Source organism: Procambarus clarkii, chromosome 26 (genome assembly GCF_040958095.1).
Source record: "Procambarus clarkii isolate CNS0578487 chromosome 26, FALCON_Pclarkii_2.0, whole genome shotgun sequence".
Classification (NCBI taxonomy): Eukaryota; Metazoa; Arthropoda; class Malacostraca; order Decapoda; family Cambaridae; genus Procambarus; species Procambarus clarkii.
Genome location: NC_091175.1, coordinates 41,431,349 through 41,448,466, shown reverse-complemented (window position 1 = coordinate 41,448,466; position 17,118 = coordinate 41,431,349). Strand labels below are relative to the sequence as shown.

Here is a 17,118-nt window from a genome sequence, read left to right as displayed (position 1 = left end):
GTGGTGGGTGGTGTCTGGTGGGTGGTGGGTGGTGTTTCCCTGGAAACACAAACCGTAACTGTATCTATTTTCCGCTTGTTACAACTTGTAACAAAGTTGTTACATCTTGGCTTAACGTGTTTATGACGTATTAGAACGTTGTTACAACTTGCTATATTGGTTGTTATAACTGGTTAGGAAGTGTTAAAATTTGTTCGAACATTGTACCAACGTCGTAGTTTCGGTGTGTGTTTGTCGGGTTGTTTGGAGGTGGTCGTTGGGTGGTGGGTGGTGGTTGTTGGGTGGTGTTTGGTTGATGGTGGGTGGTGTTTGGTGGATGGTGGTTGGTGGGTGGTGTTTGGTGGGTGGTGGTTGTTGGGTGGTGGTTGGTTGATGGTGGGTGGTGTTTGGTGGATGGTGGTTGGTGGTGTTTGGTGGGTGGTGGTTGTTGGATGGTGTTTGGTGGGTGGTGTTTGGTGGGTGGTGTTTGGTGGGTGATGGTTGTTGGATGGTGTTTGGTGGGTGGTGTTTGGTGGGTGGTGTTTGGTGGGTGGTGGTTGTTGGATAGTGTTTGGTGGTTGTTGGATGGTGTTTGGTGGGTGGTGTTTGGTGGGTGGTGGTTGTTGGATAGTGTTTGGTGGGTGGTGGTTGTTGGGTGGTGGTTGTTGGATAGTGTTTGGTGGGTGGTGGTTGTTGGGTGGTATTTGGTGGGTGGTGTTTGGTGGGTGGTGTGTGGTGGGTGGTGGGTGGTTGTTTTTGGGTGGTGTTTGGTGGGTGGTGTTTGGTGGGTGGTGTGTGGTGGGTGGTGTGTGGTGGGTGGTGTGTGGTGGGTGGTGTGTGGTGGGTGGTGTGTGGTGGGTGGTGGGTGGTTGTTTTTGGGTGGTGTTTGGTGGGTGGTGTTTGGTGGGTGGTGTTTGGTGGGTGGTGTGTGGTGGGTGGTGTGTGGTGGGTGGTGTGTGGTGGGTGGTGTGTGGTGGGTGGTGGTTGGTTGTTTTTGGGTGGTGTTTGGTGGGTGGTGTTTGGTGGGTGGTGTTTGGTGGGTGGTGTGTGGTGGGTGGTGTGTGGTGGGTGGTGTGTGGTGGGTGGTGTGTGGTGGGTGGTGGGTGGTTGTTTTTGGGTGGTGTTTGGTGGGTGGTGTTTGGTGGGTGGTGTTTGGTGGGTGGTGTTTGGTGGGTGGTGTGTGGTGGGTGGTGTTTGGTGGGTGGTGTTTGGTGGGTGGTGTTTGGTGGGTGGTGTTTGGTGGGTGGTGTTTGGTGGGTGGTGTTTGGTGGGTGGTGTTTGGTGGGTGGTGTTTGGTGGGTGGTGTGTGGTGGGTGGTGTGTGGTGGGTGGTGTTTGGTGGGTGGTGTGTGGTGGGTGGTGTTTGGTGGGTGGTGTTTGGTGGGTGGTGGGTGGTGTTTGGTGGGTGGTGTTTGGTGGGTGGTGTTTGGTGGGTGGTGTGTGGTGGGTGGTGTGTGGTGGGTGGTGTGTGGTGGGTGGTGTTTGGTGGGTGGTGTGTGGTGGGTGGTGTGTGGTGGGTGGTGTGTGGTGGGTGGTGTGTGGTGGGTGGTGTGTGGTGGGTGGTGGGTGGTGGGTGGTGGGTGGTGTGTGGTGGGTGGTGTTTGGTGGGTGGTGTTTGGTGGGTGGTGTTTGGTGGGTGGTGTTTGGTGGGTGGTGTGTGGTGGGTGGTGTGTGGTGGGTGGTGTGTGGTGGGTGGTGTTTGGTGGGTGGTGTTTGGTGGGTGGTGTTTGGTGGGTGGTGTGTGGTGGGTGGTGTGTGGTGGGTGGTGTGTGGTGGGTGGTGTTTGGTGGGTGGTGTGTGGTGGGTGGTGTGTGGTGGTGGTGGTGTGTGGTGGGTGGTGTGTGGTGGGTGGTGTGTGGTGGGTGGTGGTGTGTGGTGGGTGGTGGTGTGTGGTGGGTGGTGGTGTGTGGTGGGTGGTGGTGTGTGGTGGGTGGTGGTGTGTGGTGGGTGGTGTGTGGTGGGTGGTGTGTGGTGGGTGGTGGTGTGTGGTGGGTGGTGGTGTGTGGTGGGTGGTGGTGTGTGGTGGGTGGTGTGTGGGTGGTGGGTGGTGTGTGGTGGGTGGTGTGTGGTGGGTGGTGGTGTGTGGTGGGTGGTGGTGTGTGGTGGGTGGTGTGTGGGTGGTGGGTGGTGTGTGGTGGGTGGTGGTGTGTGGTGGGTGGTGTGTGGTGGGTGGTGGTGTGTGGTGGGTGGTGTGTGGTGGGTGGTGGTGTGTGGTGGGTGGTGTGTGGTGGGTGGTGGTGTGTGGTGGGTGGTGTGTGGTGGGTGGTGTGTGGTGGGTGGTGTGTGGTGGGTGGTGGTGTGTGGTGGGTGGTGTGTGGTGGGTGGTGTGTGGTGGGTGGTGTGTGGTGGGTGGTGGTGTGTGGTGGGTGGTGGTGTGTGGTGGGTGGTGTGTGGTGGGTGGTGGTGTGTGGTGGGTGGTGGTGTGTGGTGGGTGGTGTGTGGTGGGTGGTGTGTGGTGGGTGGTGGTGGGTGGTGTGTGGTGGGTGGTGTGTGGTGGGTGGTGTGTGGTGGGTGGTGGTGTGTGGTGGGTGGTGTGTGGTGGGTGGTGGTGTGTGGTGGGTGGTGTGTGGTGGGTGGTGTGTGGTGGGTGGTGGTGTGTGGTGGGTGGTGGTGTGTGGTGGGTGGTGTGTGGTGGGTGGTGTGTGGTGGGTGGTGTGTGGTGGGTGGTGGTGTGTGGTGGGTGGTGTGTGGTGGGTGGTGGTGTGTGGTGGGTGGTGGTGTGTGGTGGGTGGTGGTGTGTGGTGGGTGGTGGTGTGTTTGGAATTGCTTTTAAATTTGTATTTCATGAAAAGGCAAATGCTAGATAGCACAGAAAGTTATTTAATCAATACTTAATAACACTAAGTTAACTGCTATTAGTCAAGGGGCCAAGTCGTGCCGGCACATGGCCCGGGTACGTCATGGGGCCAGGTCGTGCCGGCGCACAGCCCGGGTACGTCATGGGGCCAGGTCGTGCCGGCACATGGCCCGGGTACGTCATGGGGCCAAGTCGTGCCGGCACATGGCCCGGGTACGTCATGGGGCCAGGTCGTGCCGGCACATGGCCCGGGTACGTCATGGGGCCAGGTCGTGCCGGCACATGGCCCGGGTACGTCATGGGGCCAGGTCGTGCCGGCGCACAGCCCGGGTACGTCATGGGGCCAGGTCGTGCCGGCACATGGCCCGGGTACGTCATGGGGCCAGGTCGTGCCGGCGCACGGCCCGGGTACGTCATGGGGCTAGGTCGTGCCGGCACATGGCCCGGGTACGTCAAGAGGCTAGGTCGTGCCGGCACATGGCCCGGGTACGTCAAGAGGCTAGGTCGTGCCGGCACACGGCCCGGGTACGTCAAGAGGCTAGGTCGTGCCGGCACACGGCCCGGGTACGTCAAGAGGCTAGGTCGTGCCGGCACACGGCCCGGGTACGTCAAGAGGCTAGGTCGTGCCGGCACGCGGCCCGGGTACGTCAAGAGGCTAGGTCGTGCCGGCACACGGCCCGGGTACGTCAAGAGGCTAGGTCGTGCCGGCACACGGCCCGGGTACGTCATGGGGCCAGGTCGTGCCGGCGCACGGCCCGGGTACGTCAAGGGGCCAGGTCGTGCCGGCACATGGCCCGGGTACGTCAAGGGGCCAGGTCGTGCCGGCACATGGCCCGGGTACGTCAAGAGGCTAGGTCGTGCCGGCGCACGGCCCGGGTACGTCAAGAGGCTAGGTCGTGCCGGCGCACGGCCCGGGTACGTCAAGAGGCAAGGTCGTGCCGGCGCACGGCCGGGTACGTCAAGAGGCTAGGTCGTGCCGGCGCACGGCCGGGTACGTCAAGAGGCTAGGTCGTGCCGGCGCACGGCCCGGGTACGTCAAGAGGCTAGGTCGTGCCGGCACATGGCCCGGGTACGTCAAGAGGCTAGGTCGTGCCGGCACATGGCCCGGGTACGTCAAGAGGCTAGGTCGTGCCGGCACATGGCCCGGGTACGTCAAGAGGCTAGGTCGTGCCGGCACATGGCCCGGGTACGTCAAGAGGCTAGGTCGTGTCGGCACATGGCCCGGGTACGTCAAGAGGCCAGGTCGTGCCGGCACATGGCCCGGGTACGTCAAGAGGCCAGGTCGTGCCGGCACATGGCCCGGGTACGTCAAGAGGCTAGGTCGTGCCGGCGCACGGCCCGGGTACGTCAAGAGGCTAGGTCGTGCCGGCACACGGCCCGGGTACGTCAAGGGGCCAGGTCGTGCCGGCGCACGGCCCGGGTACGTCAAGAGGCTAGGTCGTGCCGGCGCACGGCCCGGGTACGTCAAGAGGCTAGGTCGTGCCGGCGCACTTGGCGGGGAATAAACAGAAACATAAACACAATTCTCCGGCATAAAGGAATAAACTCCCGGAGTTTACGAAACATTCTCAGAATATAAGGAGAAAAATATGTTTATTCCTCGCTAAAGAACCGGGAACAAAATGCCCCGATTTTGTTTCCCCGGCCAAGTGTACTCACCTAGTTGAGCTTGCGGATGTTGAGCTCTGCTCTTTCGGCCCGCCTCTCTCAACTATCAATCAACTGTTACTAACTACTATTTTTTTCCAACACCACACGCACACCAGGAAGCAGCCCGTGACAACTGACTAACTCACAGGTACCTATTTACTGCTAGGTAACAGAGCCATAGGGTGAAAGAAACTCTGCCATCGTTTTTCGTCGGCGCCCGGGATCGTACCCGGGACCACAGGATCACACGTCCAGCGTGCTGTCCGCTCAGTCACCGGCCCTGTGTGTGTGTGTGTGTGTGTGTGTGTGTACTCACCTATACTCACCTATATGTGCTTGCAGGATCGAGCATTGACTCTTGGATCCCGCCTTTCTAGCTATCGGTTGTTTACAGCAATGACTCCTGTCCCATTTCCCTATCATACCTAGTTTTAAAAGTATGAATAGTATTTGCTTCCACAACCTGTTCCCCAAGTGCATTCCATTTTTCTACTACTCTCACGCTAAAAGAAAACTTCCTAACATCTCTGTGACTCATCTGAGTTTCCAGTTTCCACCCATGTCCCCTCGTTCTGTTATTATTACGTGTGAACATTTGATCTACTTCCACTTTGTCAATTCCCCTGAGTATTTTATATGTCCCTATCATATCTCCTCTCTCCCTTCTTTTCTCTAGTGTCGTAGGGTTCAGTTCCTTCAGTCGCTCTTCATATCCCATCCCTCGTAGCTCTGGGACAAGCCTCGTCGAAAACCTCTGAACCTTCTCCAGTTTCTTTATGTGTTTCTTCAGGTGGGGGCTCCATGATGGCGCGGCATACTCTAAGACGGGTCTCACGTAGGCAGTGTAAAGCGCCCTAAAAGCTTCCTCATTTAGGTTTCTGAATGAAGTTCTAATTTTCGCCAGTGTAGAGTACGCTGCTGTCGTTATCCTATTTATATGTGCCTCAGGAGTTAGATTAGGTGTCACATCCACTCCCAGGTCTCTTTCTCGAATCGTTACAGGTAGGCTGTTCCCCTTCATTGTGTACTGTCCCTTTGGTCTCCTGTCACCTGATCCCATTTCCATAACTTTACATTTACTGGTGTTAAACTCCAGTAGCCATTTCTCTGACCATCTCTGCAGCCTGTTTAAGTCCTCTTGGAGGATCCTACAATCCTCGTCTGTCACAACTCTTCTCATTAATTTTGCGTCATCTGCAAACATTGACATGTATGATTCCACTCCTGTAAACATATCATTTACGTAAATTAGAAAGAGGATTGGTCCCAGCACCGATCCTTGAGGTACTCCACTTGTTACTGTTCGCCAGTCCGACTTTTCGCCCCTTACCATTACCCTCTGGCTCCTTCCTGTTAGGTAGTTCTTCACCCATACTAGGGCCTTTCCGCTTACTCCTGCCTGCCTCTCAAGTTTGTATAGCAGTCTCATGTGCGGTACCGTATCAAAGGCCTTTTGGCAGTCAAGAAATATGCAGTCTGCCCAGCCTTCTCTGTCCTGCCTTATCCTTGTTACTTTATCATAGAATTCTAAAAGGTTTGTTAGGCATGATTTCCCTGTCCAGAACCCATGTTGGTGCTTGTTTTACAAACCCAATGCTCTCCAGGTGCTCAACAAGTCTTAGCCTAATTATTCTTTCAAGTATTTTGCAGGGGATGCTTGTCAGTGATACGGGTCTGTAGTTAAGTGCCTCCTCCCTATCCCCCTTTTTGAAAATCGGTACGACATTTGCCTCCTTCCAGCAACTGGGCAATTCTCCCGACATAAGTGACTCATTGAAGATCATTGCCAGAGGCACGCTGAGAGCCTGCGCTGCCTCTTTAAGTATCCACGGTGATACTTTGTCTGGTCCAACAGCTTTATTTGCATCCAGTGTTGTCAACTGTTTCATTACATCCTCTGCTGTCACCTCTATATCTGATAGTCTTTCATCTTGGGTAATCTCTTCTAACAATGGGAGCTGCTCAGGCTCGGTAGTGAACACTCCATGGAATTTTGCATTCAGTACCTCGCAGATTTCTTTGTCGCTTTCTGTATATGCCCCTTCTGTTTTCCTCAGTCTTGTCACTTGGTCATTTACCGACATCTTCCTTCTTATATGGCTATGTAGTAATTTTGGTTGCTTTTTCGCTTTGACTGTAATATCGTTCTCATAATTTCTTTCCGACACTCGTCTTATGTTAATGTAATCATTCCTAGCTCTGTTACATCTAATCCTGTTGTCCTCTGTCCTTTGTCTACTGTACTTCCTCCACTCCCTCCTGCTTCTCACCTTTGCTTCCTGACACTGTCTATTAAACCATGGGTTATTATATTCCCTCCTGCTTTTTTCCTTTATTGTTGGAATAAATCTATCTTCAGCCTCCTTGCATTTCAATATGACTTGGTTCATCATACCTTGCACTGTTTTTCCTCTAAGTTCTTCCTCCCACTGCACTTCTCCCAGGTAGTCCCTTATCCTTCTGTAGTCCCCTTTTCTGTAATCAAGTCTCCTTTCCCGGACCTCTTGTCCATTGGTCACAATTTTAAGCTCCATCATGTAGTCAAAGGCTAGGACACAATGGTCACTAGCTCCTAGTGGTATTTCATGTTCCAACTGCTCGATGTCTTCTACATTCTGAGTGATAATGAGATCTAATAGGCTGGGCGTATCCCCTCCTCTTTCCCTAGTATCTTCTTTCACATGCTGTGTTAGGAAATTCCTGTCAATAACGTCTACCAGCTTCGCTCCCCAGGTCTCCTCCCCGCCATGGGGATTCCTCGTTTCCCAATCTATCTCTCCGTGATTTAGGTCCCCCATGACCAGCAGCTTCGCTCTCATTCTATGCGCTAAAGTTGCTGCCCTCTGCAGTTCATCCATACATGTCTTGTTGCTGTCCTCGTACTCCTGCCTGGGCCTTCTACTGTTTGGTGGGGGATTGTAGAGTATCAAGATTACAATCTTCTTCCCATCCACTGTCAGAGTTCCATGTATGAAGCTTGTGCTTTCATTGGTACCCGGATTTTCCAGCTCATCAAACTTCCATTTCCGCTTTATTAGTAGTGCCACTCCTCCTCCCTGTCTCTGTGTCCTTTCTTTTCTTATCACCTGGTACCCCTCTGGAAAGATTGCATCCGAGGATCATGCCATTTATTTTAGTTTCCACTATTGCCACTATGTCTGGGTCTGCCTCACTAACTCTTTCTTTTATCTCTTCTGCTTTATTGGCTACCCCATCAGCATTGGTGTACCAAACCTTGAGACTCTTCTTGGAAACTCGGGTGTCAGAGTTCCCCCTTTCACCAGGGGTCTGGGGGGAACTGGGGGGGTGTCTGGGGGTCAAGTGGGGGCTGTTGGGTGAGTGGGGGGGGTGCTAGGGGGGTGCCTGGGAGTGCCTGGTAGGCGAATGGGGTCTGGGCATCTAGGGGGGTAGGAAGGGCATAATGGGTCTGAAAGTTAGGGGTCTGAATAGCATAGGGGGGTTGAGAAATAGAGTGAGACTGAGAGTCAGATAGAGGTTGAGAGGTTGGGGGGAAGAGGGATACTGAGGTGAGATGAGAATGGAGCATGGGTGCTGGGAGTGGAAGAGAGGGTATATTAGTTAGGGGGGAATCGGGGGTAGGTGGGGGTTTTGGGGTAGAAGAGGGGAAGAGGGAGATGGGGGAAGGTGTTAGGGGGTCACAAGGTGAGGGGGTTAAATGTGGGCTGGAGGTGCATAGGAGGGGTGAGGGTTGGGTGGGGTTTGGGGGTGAGTGGAAGAGGGGTGCAGTGGAAGCTGGGATGGAGTAGATGGAATTGAAGTCAATGGGGTAGAAGGGGCAGGGGAGTGGGAAGGGGTATTTGGGGAGGGGGGATGGGAAGGTAGGTTTGGGGAGGGCATGGCTTGACCCACTGGGGTCGCTGACAAGTGTGATGTAGCAGGGGCAGGGGAATCGTTGTGGAGGTGCAAATGTGGAAGGGACAGGGGGGTTTTGGGAGGCTGAGGCAGGGGGGATGTATAGGAGGGCTGAGTTGGGGAGGATGCGACCTGGGAGGTGACCTGGGAGGTGACCTGGGATGTGACCTGGGATGTGACCTGGGAGGTGAGACTACCTGAGAGGCTAGTACATTGTCGTTGTTGCCATCTATTTTTGTGGGCTGTTTGCTCATCTTTCGTCATAAACCTCTCTATAAACACATTGTAATGGGTTTCACTTCCTCTGAGTAAATGCTTGCTCCTCATTATGTACTCCACTGCCTCCTCATTGGAGAATTGCACCAGAACAGGTCTATTCTTGGTACAATTGTAAGGTCCAACCCGTCGATTGATATCCACCTCACGTTCTGCCATCTCTGCTCCAATACACCTCAATATCTCGTGCAATTTGTATTTTTCTGTTTCTATTCTCTCTTGTCTAGTTGGTGCCCTAGATTCGAATAATCCATGTATTATAATAGACCGTCTCCTCAGTAATTCATTGTCATGCTGGTAGCCTGTCCCCTGGGGATTCCCCATCCCAACCGCAGTCACTAACCCATCTCCCACTAATCCTCTATCCTTAGCCATGCTGCTAAACCTTCCTAATTCGTTTGTGATACGAGCACATTCCCTCTCCCAGTCCTCTCTTCCCTTCCTAATCTCTTCCTGAACATAGAGCATAAGTTCTTGTTTCTGCCTCTCTACCGCATCCTGTATTTGCTGAAATACCTCACTTTTAATCCCCTGGATTAGATCCTCCAACCAATCACTCCTTCTCTCTACAAATTTCCCTATTAATTTGTCTATAAATCTGTCCTCCTCCTCATCCCTGCTGGTGATTGACCTTGAACCCCTTCTAGTCATTGCAGTAACAATCTAGCCAAAAAGGCGCTCCTCAATACCTTGCACAATCTGCTAACACAATAGGTGAGTGAATCTCCAATCGTCGTCCCACGTGGTGGTATAAGGGTTGCTGCCGAGGTGAGGTCACGCGGTCAGAGGTCGGTGAGGTCTGGTTTCACACTGCACAGTATTTCCTCAACTATTTTGAATTACGCTAATTAAACTGTTTTTCTTCACTACCTTATGGCTCTGGTCAAAACCCAAGGTTTTTTCATTCACTTGTACATTCACTTATAGTCTTTTTCACTTCGAAGTTGCCTGATTACCCCTCCCACTCCACTAGTGAACCAGGAGCTCCCAACCCACGTCCACCCAACACGATGGTCACAAGACAAGTGTGTGTCTGTTTTCCTCCGACAAGTGTGTGTGTGTGTGTGTGTGTGTGTACTCACCTAATTGTGCTTGCGGGCGTTGAGCTCAGGCTCTTTGGTCCCGCCTCTCAACCGTCAATCAATAGGTTTACAGGTTCCTGAGCCAATTGGGCTCTATCATATCTACACTTGAAACTGTGTATGGAGTCAGCCTCCACCACATCACTTCCTAATGCATTCCATTTGTCAACCACTCTGACACTAAAAAAGTTCTTTCTAATATCTCTGTGGCTCATGTGGGCACTCAGTTTCCACCTGAGTCCCCTAGTGCGTGTGCCCCTTGTGATAAATAGCCTGTCTTTATCTACCCTGTCGATTCCCTTGAGAATCTTGAATGTGGTGATCATGTCCCCCTAACGCTTCTGTCTTCCAACGAAGTGAGGTTTAATTCCCGCGGTCTCTCCTCGTAGCTCATACCTCTCAGCTCAGGTACTAGTCTGGTGGCAAACCTTTGAACCTTTTCCAGTTTAGTCTTATGTTTGACTAGATATGGACTCCATGCTGGAGCCGCATACTCCAGGATTGGTCTGACATATGTGGTATATAATGTTCTGAAAGATTCCTTACCCAAGTTTCTAAATGCTGTTCTTATGTTAGCTAACCTGGCATATGCTGCTGATGTTATCCTCTTGATATGAGCTTCAGGGGACAGGTCTGGCGTGATATCAACCCCCAGGTCTTTCTCTCTCTCTGACTCCTGAAGTATTTCGTTTCCCAAATGATACCTTGTATCTGGTCTCCTGCTTCCTACCCCTATCTTCATTACATTAAATTTGCTTGGATTAAACTCTAACAACTATTTGTTCGACCATTCCTGCAGCTTGTCCAAGTCTTCTTGAAGCCTCAAGCTGTCCTCCTCTGTCTTAATCCTTCTCATAATTTTGGCGTCGTCAGCAAACATTGAGAGGAATGAGTCTATACCCTGATTTTTATACCCCTATACCCTATACCCTGATTTGATTAAAAGATTTTTCACAGGGGCGCTTCTTAGCGCCCCTGTGATACATTCTCTAGTAAACCACGGATTTTTCTTTTGCTTCTCTATTTTTTCCTGTCGGGCCGGGACAAACCTGCTTCCAGCCTCCTCACACTTTTGGGTGACATAGTTCATCATGCCTTGTACTGACTCGGTTCTGAGTTCTGTGTCCCATTGTATATCCCTTAGGAATTTATTCATCTCCTCATAGTTTCCGTTTCGGTACGCCAGCCCTTTGTTTCTCAGATCTTTTTAGGGGGAGATAATTCCTAGCTCAACCAGGTACTCAAACCTCAATACACTATAATCACTAATTCCCAGAGGGGCTTCCAACTTATCTTCCCTTATATAGAGAAAGTTTCTTGTTGCCACGTCCAACAGCTTAGCTCTCCATGTGTCTGGTCCTCCGTGTGGGTCTCTGTTTCCTTATTCTATCTTCCCATAGTTAACGTCTCCCTTGATTTGTAGTCTGGATCCGTTCCTGCTAGGCACAATAGCTGCTCTCTCTATTATATTGATGGTGGCCATGTTGTTTCTATCATATTCCTGTCTGGGTCTTCTGACATTCGGTGGGGGGTTATATATGACTACTACTATAATTTTCTGTCCTCCAGTTGCTATGGTACCTGATATGTAGTCGCTGAAACCTTCACAATTCTGATTTACCATCTCTTCAAAACTCCAACCTTTTCTTATCAGCAAAGCTACACCACCTCCTCCTCTCCCTTCTCTCGCTTTCCTCACTACATAGTAGTCCTGTGGAAACACTGCGTTGGGACAGGGGGTGGGGGAAGGTGGGAGGGGCGACATGGTGGGAATGGGGAATGGTTGATAGGGTCAGAATGGGGTTGGGGGGGGGGGGAGGGTGAGCATTTGGGTGGGGAACAGGTAGAGTGAGGGGAAGGGAGGGTTTCTATGCAGAGGGGAGTGGTGGTGTTGCCCTCCCCTCTGGTGTTGCTGGGATGCTGGTTGTGGGTTCCCCTCTTATCTCTGGGACTGTTGTGTTGGGGGCTGCGATTTCCTGGTTTACTCCACTCTCACTGCGCTTCCTCCATGCCTCTGCTGCCCTGGCTCTCTCCTCCTTAGTCCTGTCCCTCTGCAGGAATACTTTCTTGTATTCCTCCACATACTGCAGACGACTCTCCCTTTCTAAAATAACCTCTTTGATGGCCTCGTTTGTAAACACAACTTTCACCAGTCAGTTTCTGTCTTTGTTGTACCAGCCCAACCTGAAAACCTTCTCAATGTTTCGTTCAGCCCCTTCTATCTGTAACCCCTTCAGTAGCCTATGTACTGCCTCTCTATCCTTGCTATTCCATTCCTGCCTATTGGATCCTTCCTGTTCTTTGATGCCTGCAACTAGTACTGATTTTTTTCTCTCCAGCAGCTGACGGGTGCACCTTGCTGCTTACTGTGAGGTAGCTGCTTGCATGGCTACCTCCCTCGCTGTGTCCATTGTTTCTGAGCTCTTTCTCAGTCTTTCCGTAAATGTTTCAGCTACAGAGGCATATCCTTCCAGAGCAACATTCCCACTTTCCCTTTGGATGATAATCTGATGCTCGGCCTCTTTATTTCTCTCTGAGGGATTTGATCTCCTCCCTTGCTGATGTCAGGTCACTTTGCAGGTTGTTAATTGTAATCCTCATTTCATGCATCTCCCTTCTGAATTCCTCCAGAACTTGGGTTAACATTTCCTTCATTTGGTCATTTTGACTATTCTCTGTGTCCCTGTTGCATCCTCCTGCCATTTTGTCCCTTTCCCCTGATATGTTTTGATAGGGTTAGGCAGGGGGGGGGGGTGCAGGGAAGGGGGCATAGAGAGAGAGAGAGGGGTGAGGTGGGGTGGGGTGAGGGGAGGAGGGAGATTGTATGGGAGGGGGGAGGAGGAGATGGTCACTTCAGGTCAGGTGGTCATCTGGTGGGTGACGGAGATGGGGGGGGTCCCACTGTGTTGGAGGGTTTTGGAGGAAGGGGGGGTGAATATCTGGTATGCTAGAGAAGACGTCCGCCGGGGAAAGTCCATGGCCGGGGGAGCGGACGTCCACACCGTGTATCATGGCCGGGGGAGCGGACGTCCACACCGTGTATCATGGCCGGGGGAGCGGATGTCCACACCATGTATCATGGCCGGGGGAGCGGACGTCCTCACCATGTATCATGGCCGGGGGAGCGGACGTCCTCACCATGTATCATGGCCGGGGGAGCGGACGTCCTCACCATGTATCATGGCCGGGGGAGCGGACGTCCTCACCATGTATCATGGCCGGGGGAGCGGACGTCCTCACCATGTATCATGGCCGGGGGAGCGGACGTCCTCACCATGTATCATGGCCGGGGGAGCGGACGTCCACACTATGTATCATGGCCGGGGGAGCGGACGTCCACACTATGTATCATGGCCGGGGGAGCGGACGTCCACACTATGTATCATGGCCGGGGGAGCGGACGTCCTCACCATGTATCATGGCCGGGAGAGCGGACGTCCACACCATGTATCATGGCCGGGGGAGCGGACGTCCACACCGTGTATCATGGCCGGGGGAGCGGACGTCCTCACTATGTATCATGGCCGGGGGAGCGGACGTCCACACCATGTATCATGGCCGGGGGAGCGGACGTCCACACCACGTATCATGGCCGTTCAAGGCATAGATCGCGTTGTCTCCTGATCATCCACACAGTTCAATTACACTCCTAGCTGCACATTGTCCTGGAAATAGAACTACGCTATTTAATAAAAGATTCCTGTGGAGGAAACGATGGTAGATCATCCTGGGTTTGGTAATGTTCGAGGCTTTTACCGTTTCAGAGAACTATTTTGAATGCCGTGTTATTAAATTACTTTAATTGGTGGTAATTCTGGCTTTATTACTGTCACTGTCAGTGAACGCTGGGAGTAATGCCTGTTATAAGTTGTGTCTGGCTGCTGCTTTGCTCTTAATATTATTTGTGTATAATATTATTATTTGTGATCAGTGCTGCAATTACTGTAATTATTATTATTATGACTAGCTGTACCCGGAAACGCGTTGCTGAGCCACAGCAACCCTTCCCTGTCCCCCTGTTCTCACCACCATTACCCCATCCCTTATCTCCTCGTCCTCGCAACTATTCCTCACTCACCCGTCCCCTTGTACTCCCCACCATTCCCCACTCCCCCCGTCCCCCCACCATCCCCTCTCCCCCTTCACTTCCTCGTCCCATGCATTCCCAAATGATCTGATGTTCCCATCACTGAAAAATAAGAACAGTTAAAAAAACGAAATGAAAACAATGTAAAAAAATTGAACTATACTCAGGAAATGAACGGTAAGGTAAACAACACAGATCATATCCAATGCAATGTCACACAAGATAATTAAATAAAAATAAAAATAAGTCGAAATCTATAAAAATTCAATTTATCAATGCAATCGGAAACATTGAAATGGAATCGTAACATATTTAGTATAGTCTGTGGCGTTTGTAAGTCCATTAGATGGCATTGTTTTCCAAAAAAGCATAATTTTATGCTTATGCATAATTAAACCCATAATTATATACACGTTTCAGGTGTGGCATGTATATAGTAGGTATATAAAAATACATGCATATTCGAATGCAGCATTGCGTCAAAATTTCAAAGCAATCGATAAAGAGGTTTTGGAGATTTCCCTCACATGAAAACTCACTTGAAAAAACACAGTTTTTCAATAAAAGCATGTTTTTACCTGTCACAGACGTGACATTTGTATAGTTAGTATATATAAACATGCTCGTATAGGAATGGAACATTGTGTCAAAATTTCAAAGCAATCGGTGAAGAACTTTCGGAGATTAGCGATTTTTAACAAGCGAACATATACATTTTAATTTATGTAGATTGTTATTATTATTATTACTAGCTGTGGCTCAGTCTGGTTAAATGGAAAAGAAAGAAAAGAGAAAATGCTCGTTTCTAACATGTTTTATTTCACAATGCTTCTGGGTAAACAATATTTTTTCTTCTTCCACTATCTGTGAAGATATAGAGATTGTCTGATTGCCGACCCTAGAACACACAACATAAAATTGTCCATGTGAGAAGCACTCCATGTCTAGATCTAAACGGCACACTTCTAAAGATTGACCCTGAGCTGTGATGATGGTGATTACAAACGGCAATCAAATTGGGAATTACAATCTCTTAAATTGAAATGGCAAATCCGTTGGAATCATAGGAATGTGAGGAATGAGGACATCTTCACCTTTGAAAGGTCCTGTCAAGATTGTTGTTTCTACGGCAGTGCTGAATAATTTTTTACTGCAAGCCGCATGCTGTTGCTAAGCTTTGACTGGTTGATATTTCACAACATAATTGGCCACCAATTTTTAATTGCAGTTCGTGCGATGGTGGTATCCCTGGCAGATCGGGTGAATTAAAAAATTCTGTTGGCAAATTAACTTCATCTGCTTCCACCACAGTGTCGACGGACTTGTATGTAACTACCATATTTCCGTTCCCAATTTCCAGAAATTGATGTGAGAATTTTAACATCCTTATGTGGCACCATAAAGTAGAGCATTTCAGGAAAGCTTTCATTTTGTCCGCTTGTGTCGATCGAGGAATTTCAGGTAATGTTTGCATGAAATCTCCTGCAAGCAATATTAATGCGTTCCCAAATGGTCTGATGTTTCCACGCAAATCTTGCAATGATCGATCAAGAGCCTCGAGCGATTTTTTGTGGGCCATTGTGCATTCATCCCAAACAATAAGTTTATATTTCTGCAATTCTTTTCCCATGCCAGATGCTTTGGAAATGTTGCACGTGGGAGTTTAAATGAATTGCATGTTCAATGGCAATTTCAAAGCCGAAGTAGCAGTTCTTCCACCTGGCAGAAATGTCACAGCTATTCTGGATGATGCAGGAGCTAAGGTTATGCCATTTTGTGATCGAAATGCTGCCAAAATCAATCTAGTTAGAAGGGTTTTACAGTTCCTCCTGACGCATCTTGGAAGATTTCTCCAAACTCGTTATTGACAGTTTGAATTATTTGATCGCAAATACCTTTTCGCTCATACGTTAGCTTAAGAATATTTAATTGCACATACGACAGCAGATCACACGAGTTGTAAATTTATTCATGACAGAATTCTACATCGAACGAAGCAGCAGCAGATTGATTCGGTGATGACATTCCCAATTGATTGAGAACTTTGCTCGCGATTTCTAAACGCAAATCTTCAATCATTATCAATGCTTTGTTGTAGATTTCTGCTGTCAAATTCATGTTCATATATGAATTTTCCTTGTGTATTCGACGGACAATATCTTCAGCCCTGTGCGATTTGTGTTTCTCCCATACTCTGTTGGAGATGAAGGAGACCCGGTGGTCAATATGATTTTAAACAATGCACGAATTTGATTTGGACGCGTCATTAATGCATACATCCCAGTGTCGGACGTTCTCCAATAAATTCAGAGCTTGACATGCACTACAGAAAGTGACATGTGTTACGCTGCTGACAAATCTCAATTGCTGGAAAGACGTTGGACCGGGGACATTTACCAACAGCATGCGAAACAAGAAACATTCATCTTCATTGGAATGCACGGTGTACAGTCTGCCTATCGTAGTTTGTTTAAATATGCCAGGTTGTTGGCGACTCGCTCTCCTTGTTTACGTCGTTCAAATGATTTTCTACTGGCATTCCATGTGTAATACGTAGGCACTTCCGAATACAGCAATGTTTTCGCAAACACGTCATTTTGACATAACGTGAAGAAAGCAGTTAACGTTGTAGCCGGTGGATTCATGGCTGTTTGTGGCACATTTGCAGCTGTGAAATAAACGTGTTGTACATTTTCTTGTTTTCAAAACGAAAACCAAAAATGCTAACGAAATATTTCAATTCAAACGCTGATCAATCAACACAGCTCAATTTCACCACCAATTGCACTGAAAAATAAGAACAGTTAAAAAAATCGGAATGAAAAACAATGAAAAAAGAACACATTAGGTATACCCACGAAATGAATGGTATGGTAAACAACACAGCTCAATTCCAATGCAATGTCACACAAAATAATTAAATCAAAATGAAAATATATCAAAATCTATTAAAATAAAGCAAAATCCCTTAAAATTTAATATATCAATGCAATCAAAAACATTGAAATTGAATCATAACATATCTTGTATATCTTATGTTGCTCTTACATGTAACACATGGTGCTGTTTTTCAAAAAAATGCATGTTTTTACCTGTCACAGGTGCGGCATCTAAATAGTAGGTATATCAAAACACACATGTATTTGAAAGGAACGTTGTCAGAATTTCAAAGCAATCGGTGAAGAACTTTCTGTGATTACAGCGTGTGTTGCTCATACGTCCTACAGATGATGCTGTTTTTAAAAAAAAAGCATGTTTTTTCCTGTCACAGGTGAGGCATGTATATAGTAGGTATATGAAAACACTCACCTAATCGAATGCAATGTGGTGTCAAGATAAATCGGGCAATCGGTAAAGAAGTTTTGAAAATTTCCC

The 17,118-nt window shown here is 49.4% G+C and overlaps 1 protein-coding gene across 1 annotated transcript; it reads left to right on the top strand.

Moving 5' to 3' along the window:
- Positions 1-2,878: 2,878 nt before the first annotated feature.
- Positions 2,879-3,745, top strand: LOC123756960 (41 kDa spicule matrix protein-like). Its single transcript, XM_045740369.2, has one exon. It carries the CDS (start codon positions 2,879-2,881, stop codon positions 3,743-3,745), a length of 867 nt encoding a protein of 288 aa, XP_045596325.2.
- The last annotated feature ends 13,373 nt before the right edge of the window (positions 3,746-17,118 follow it).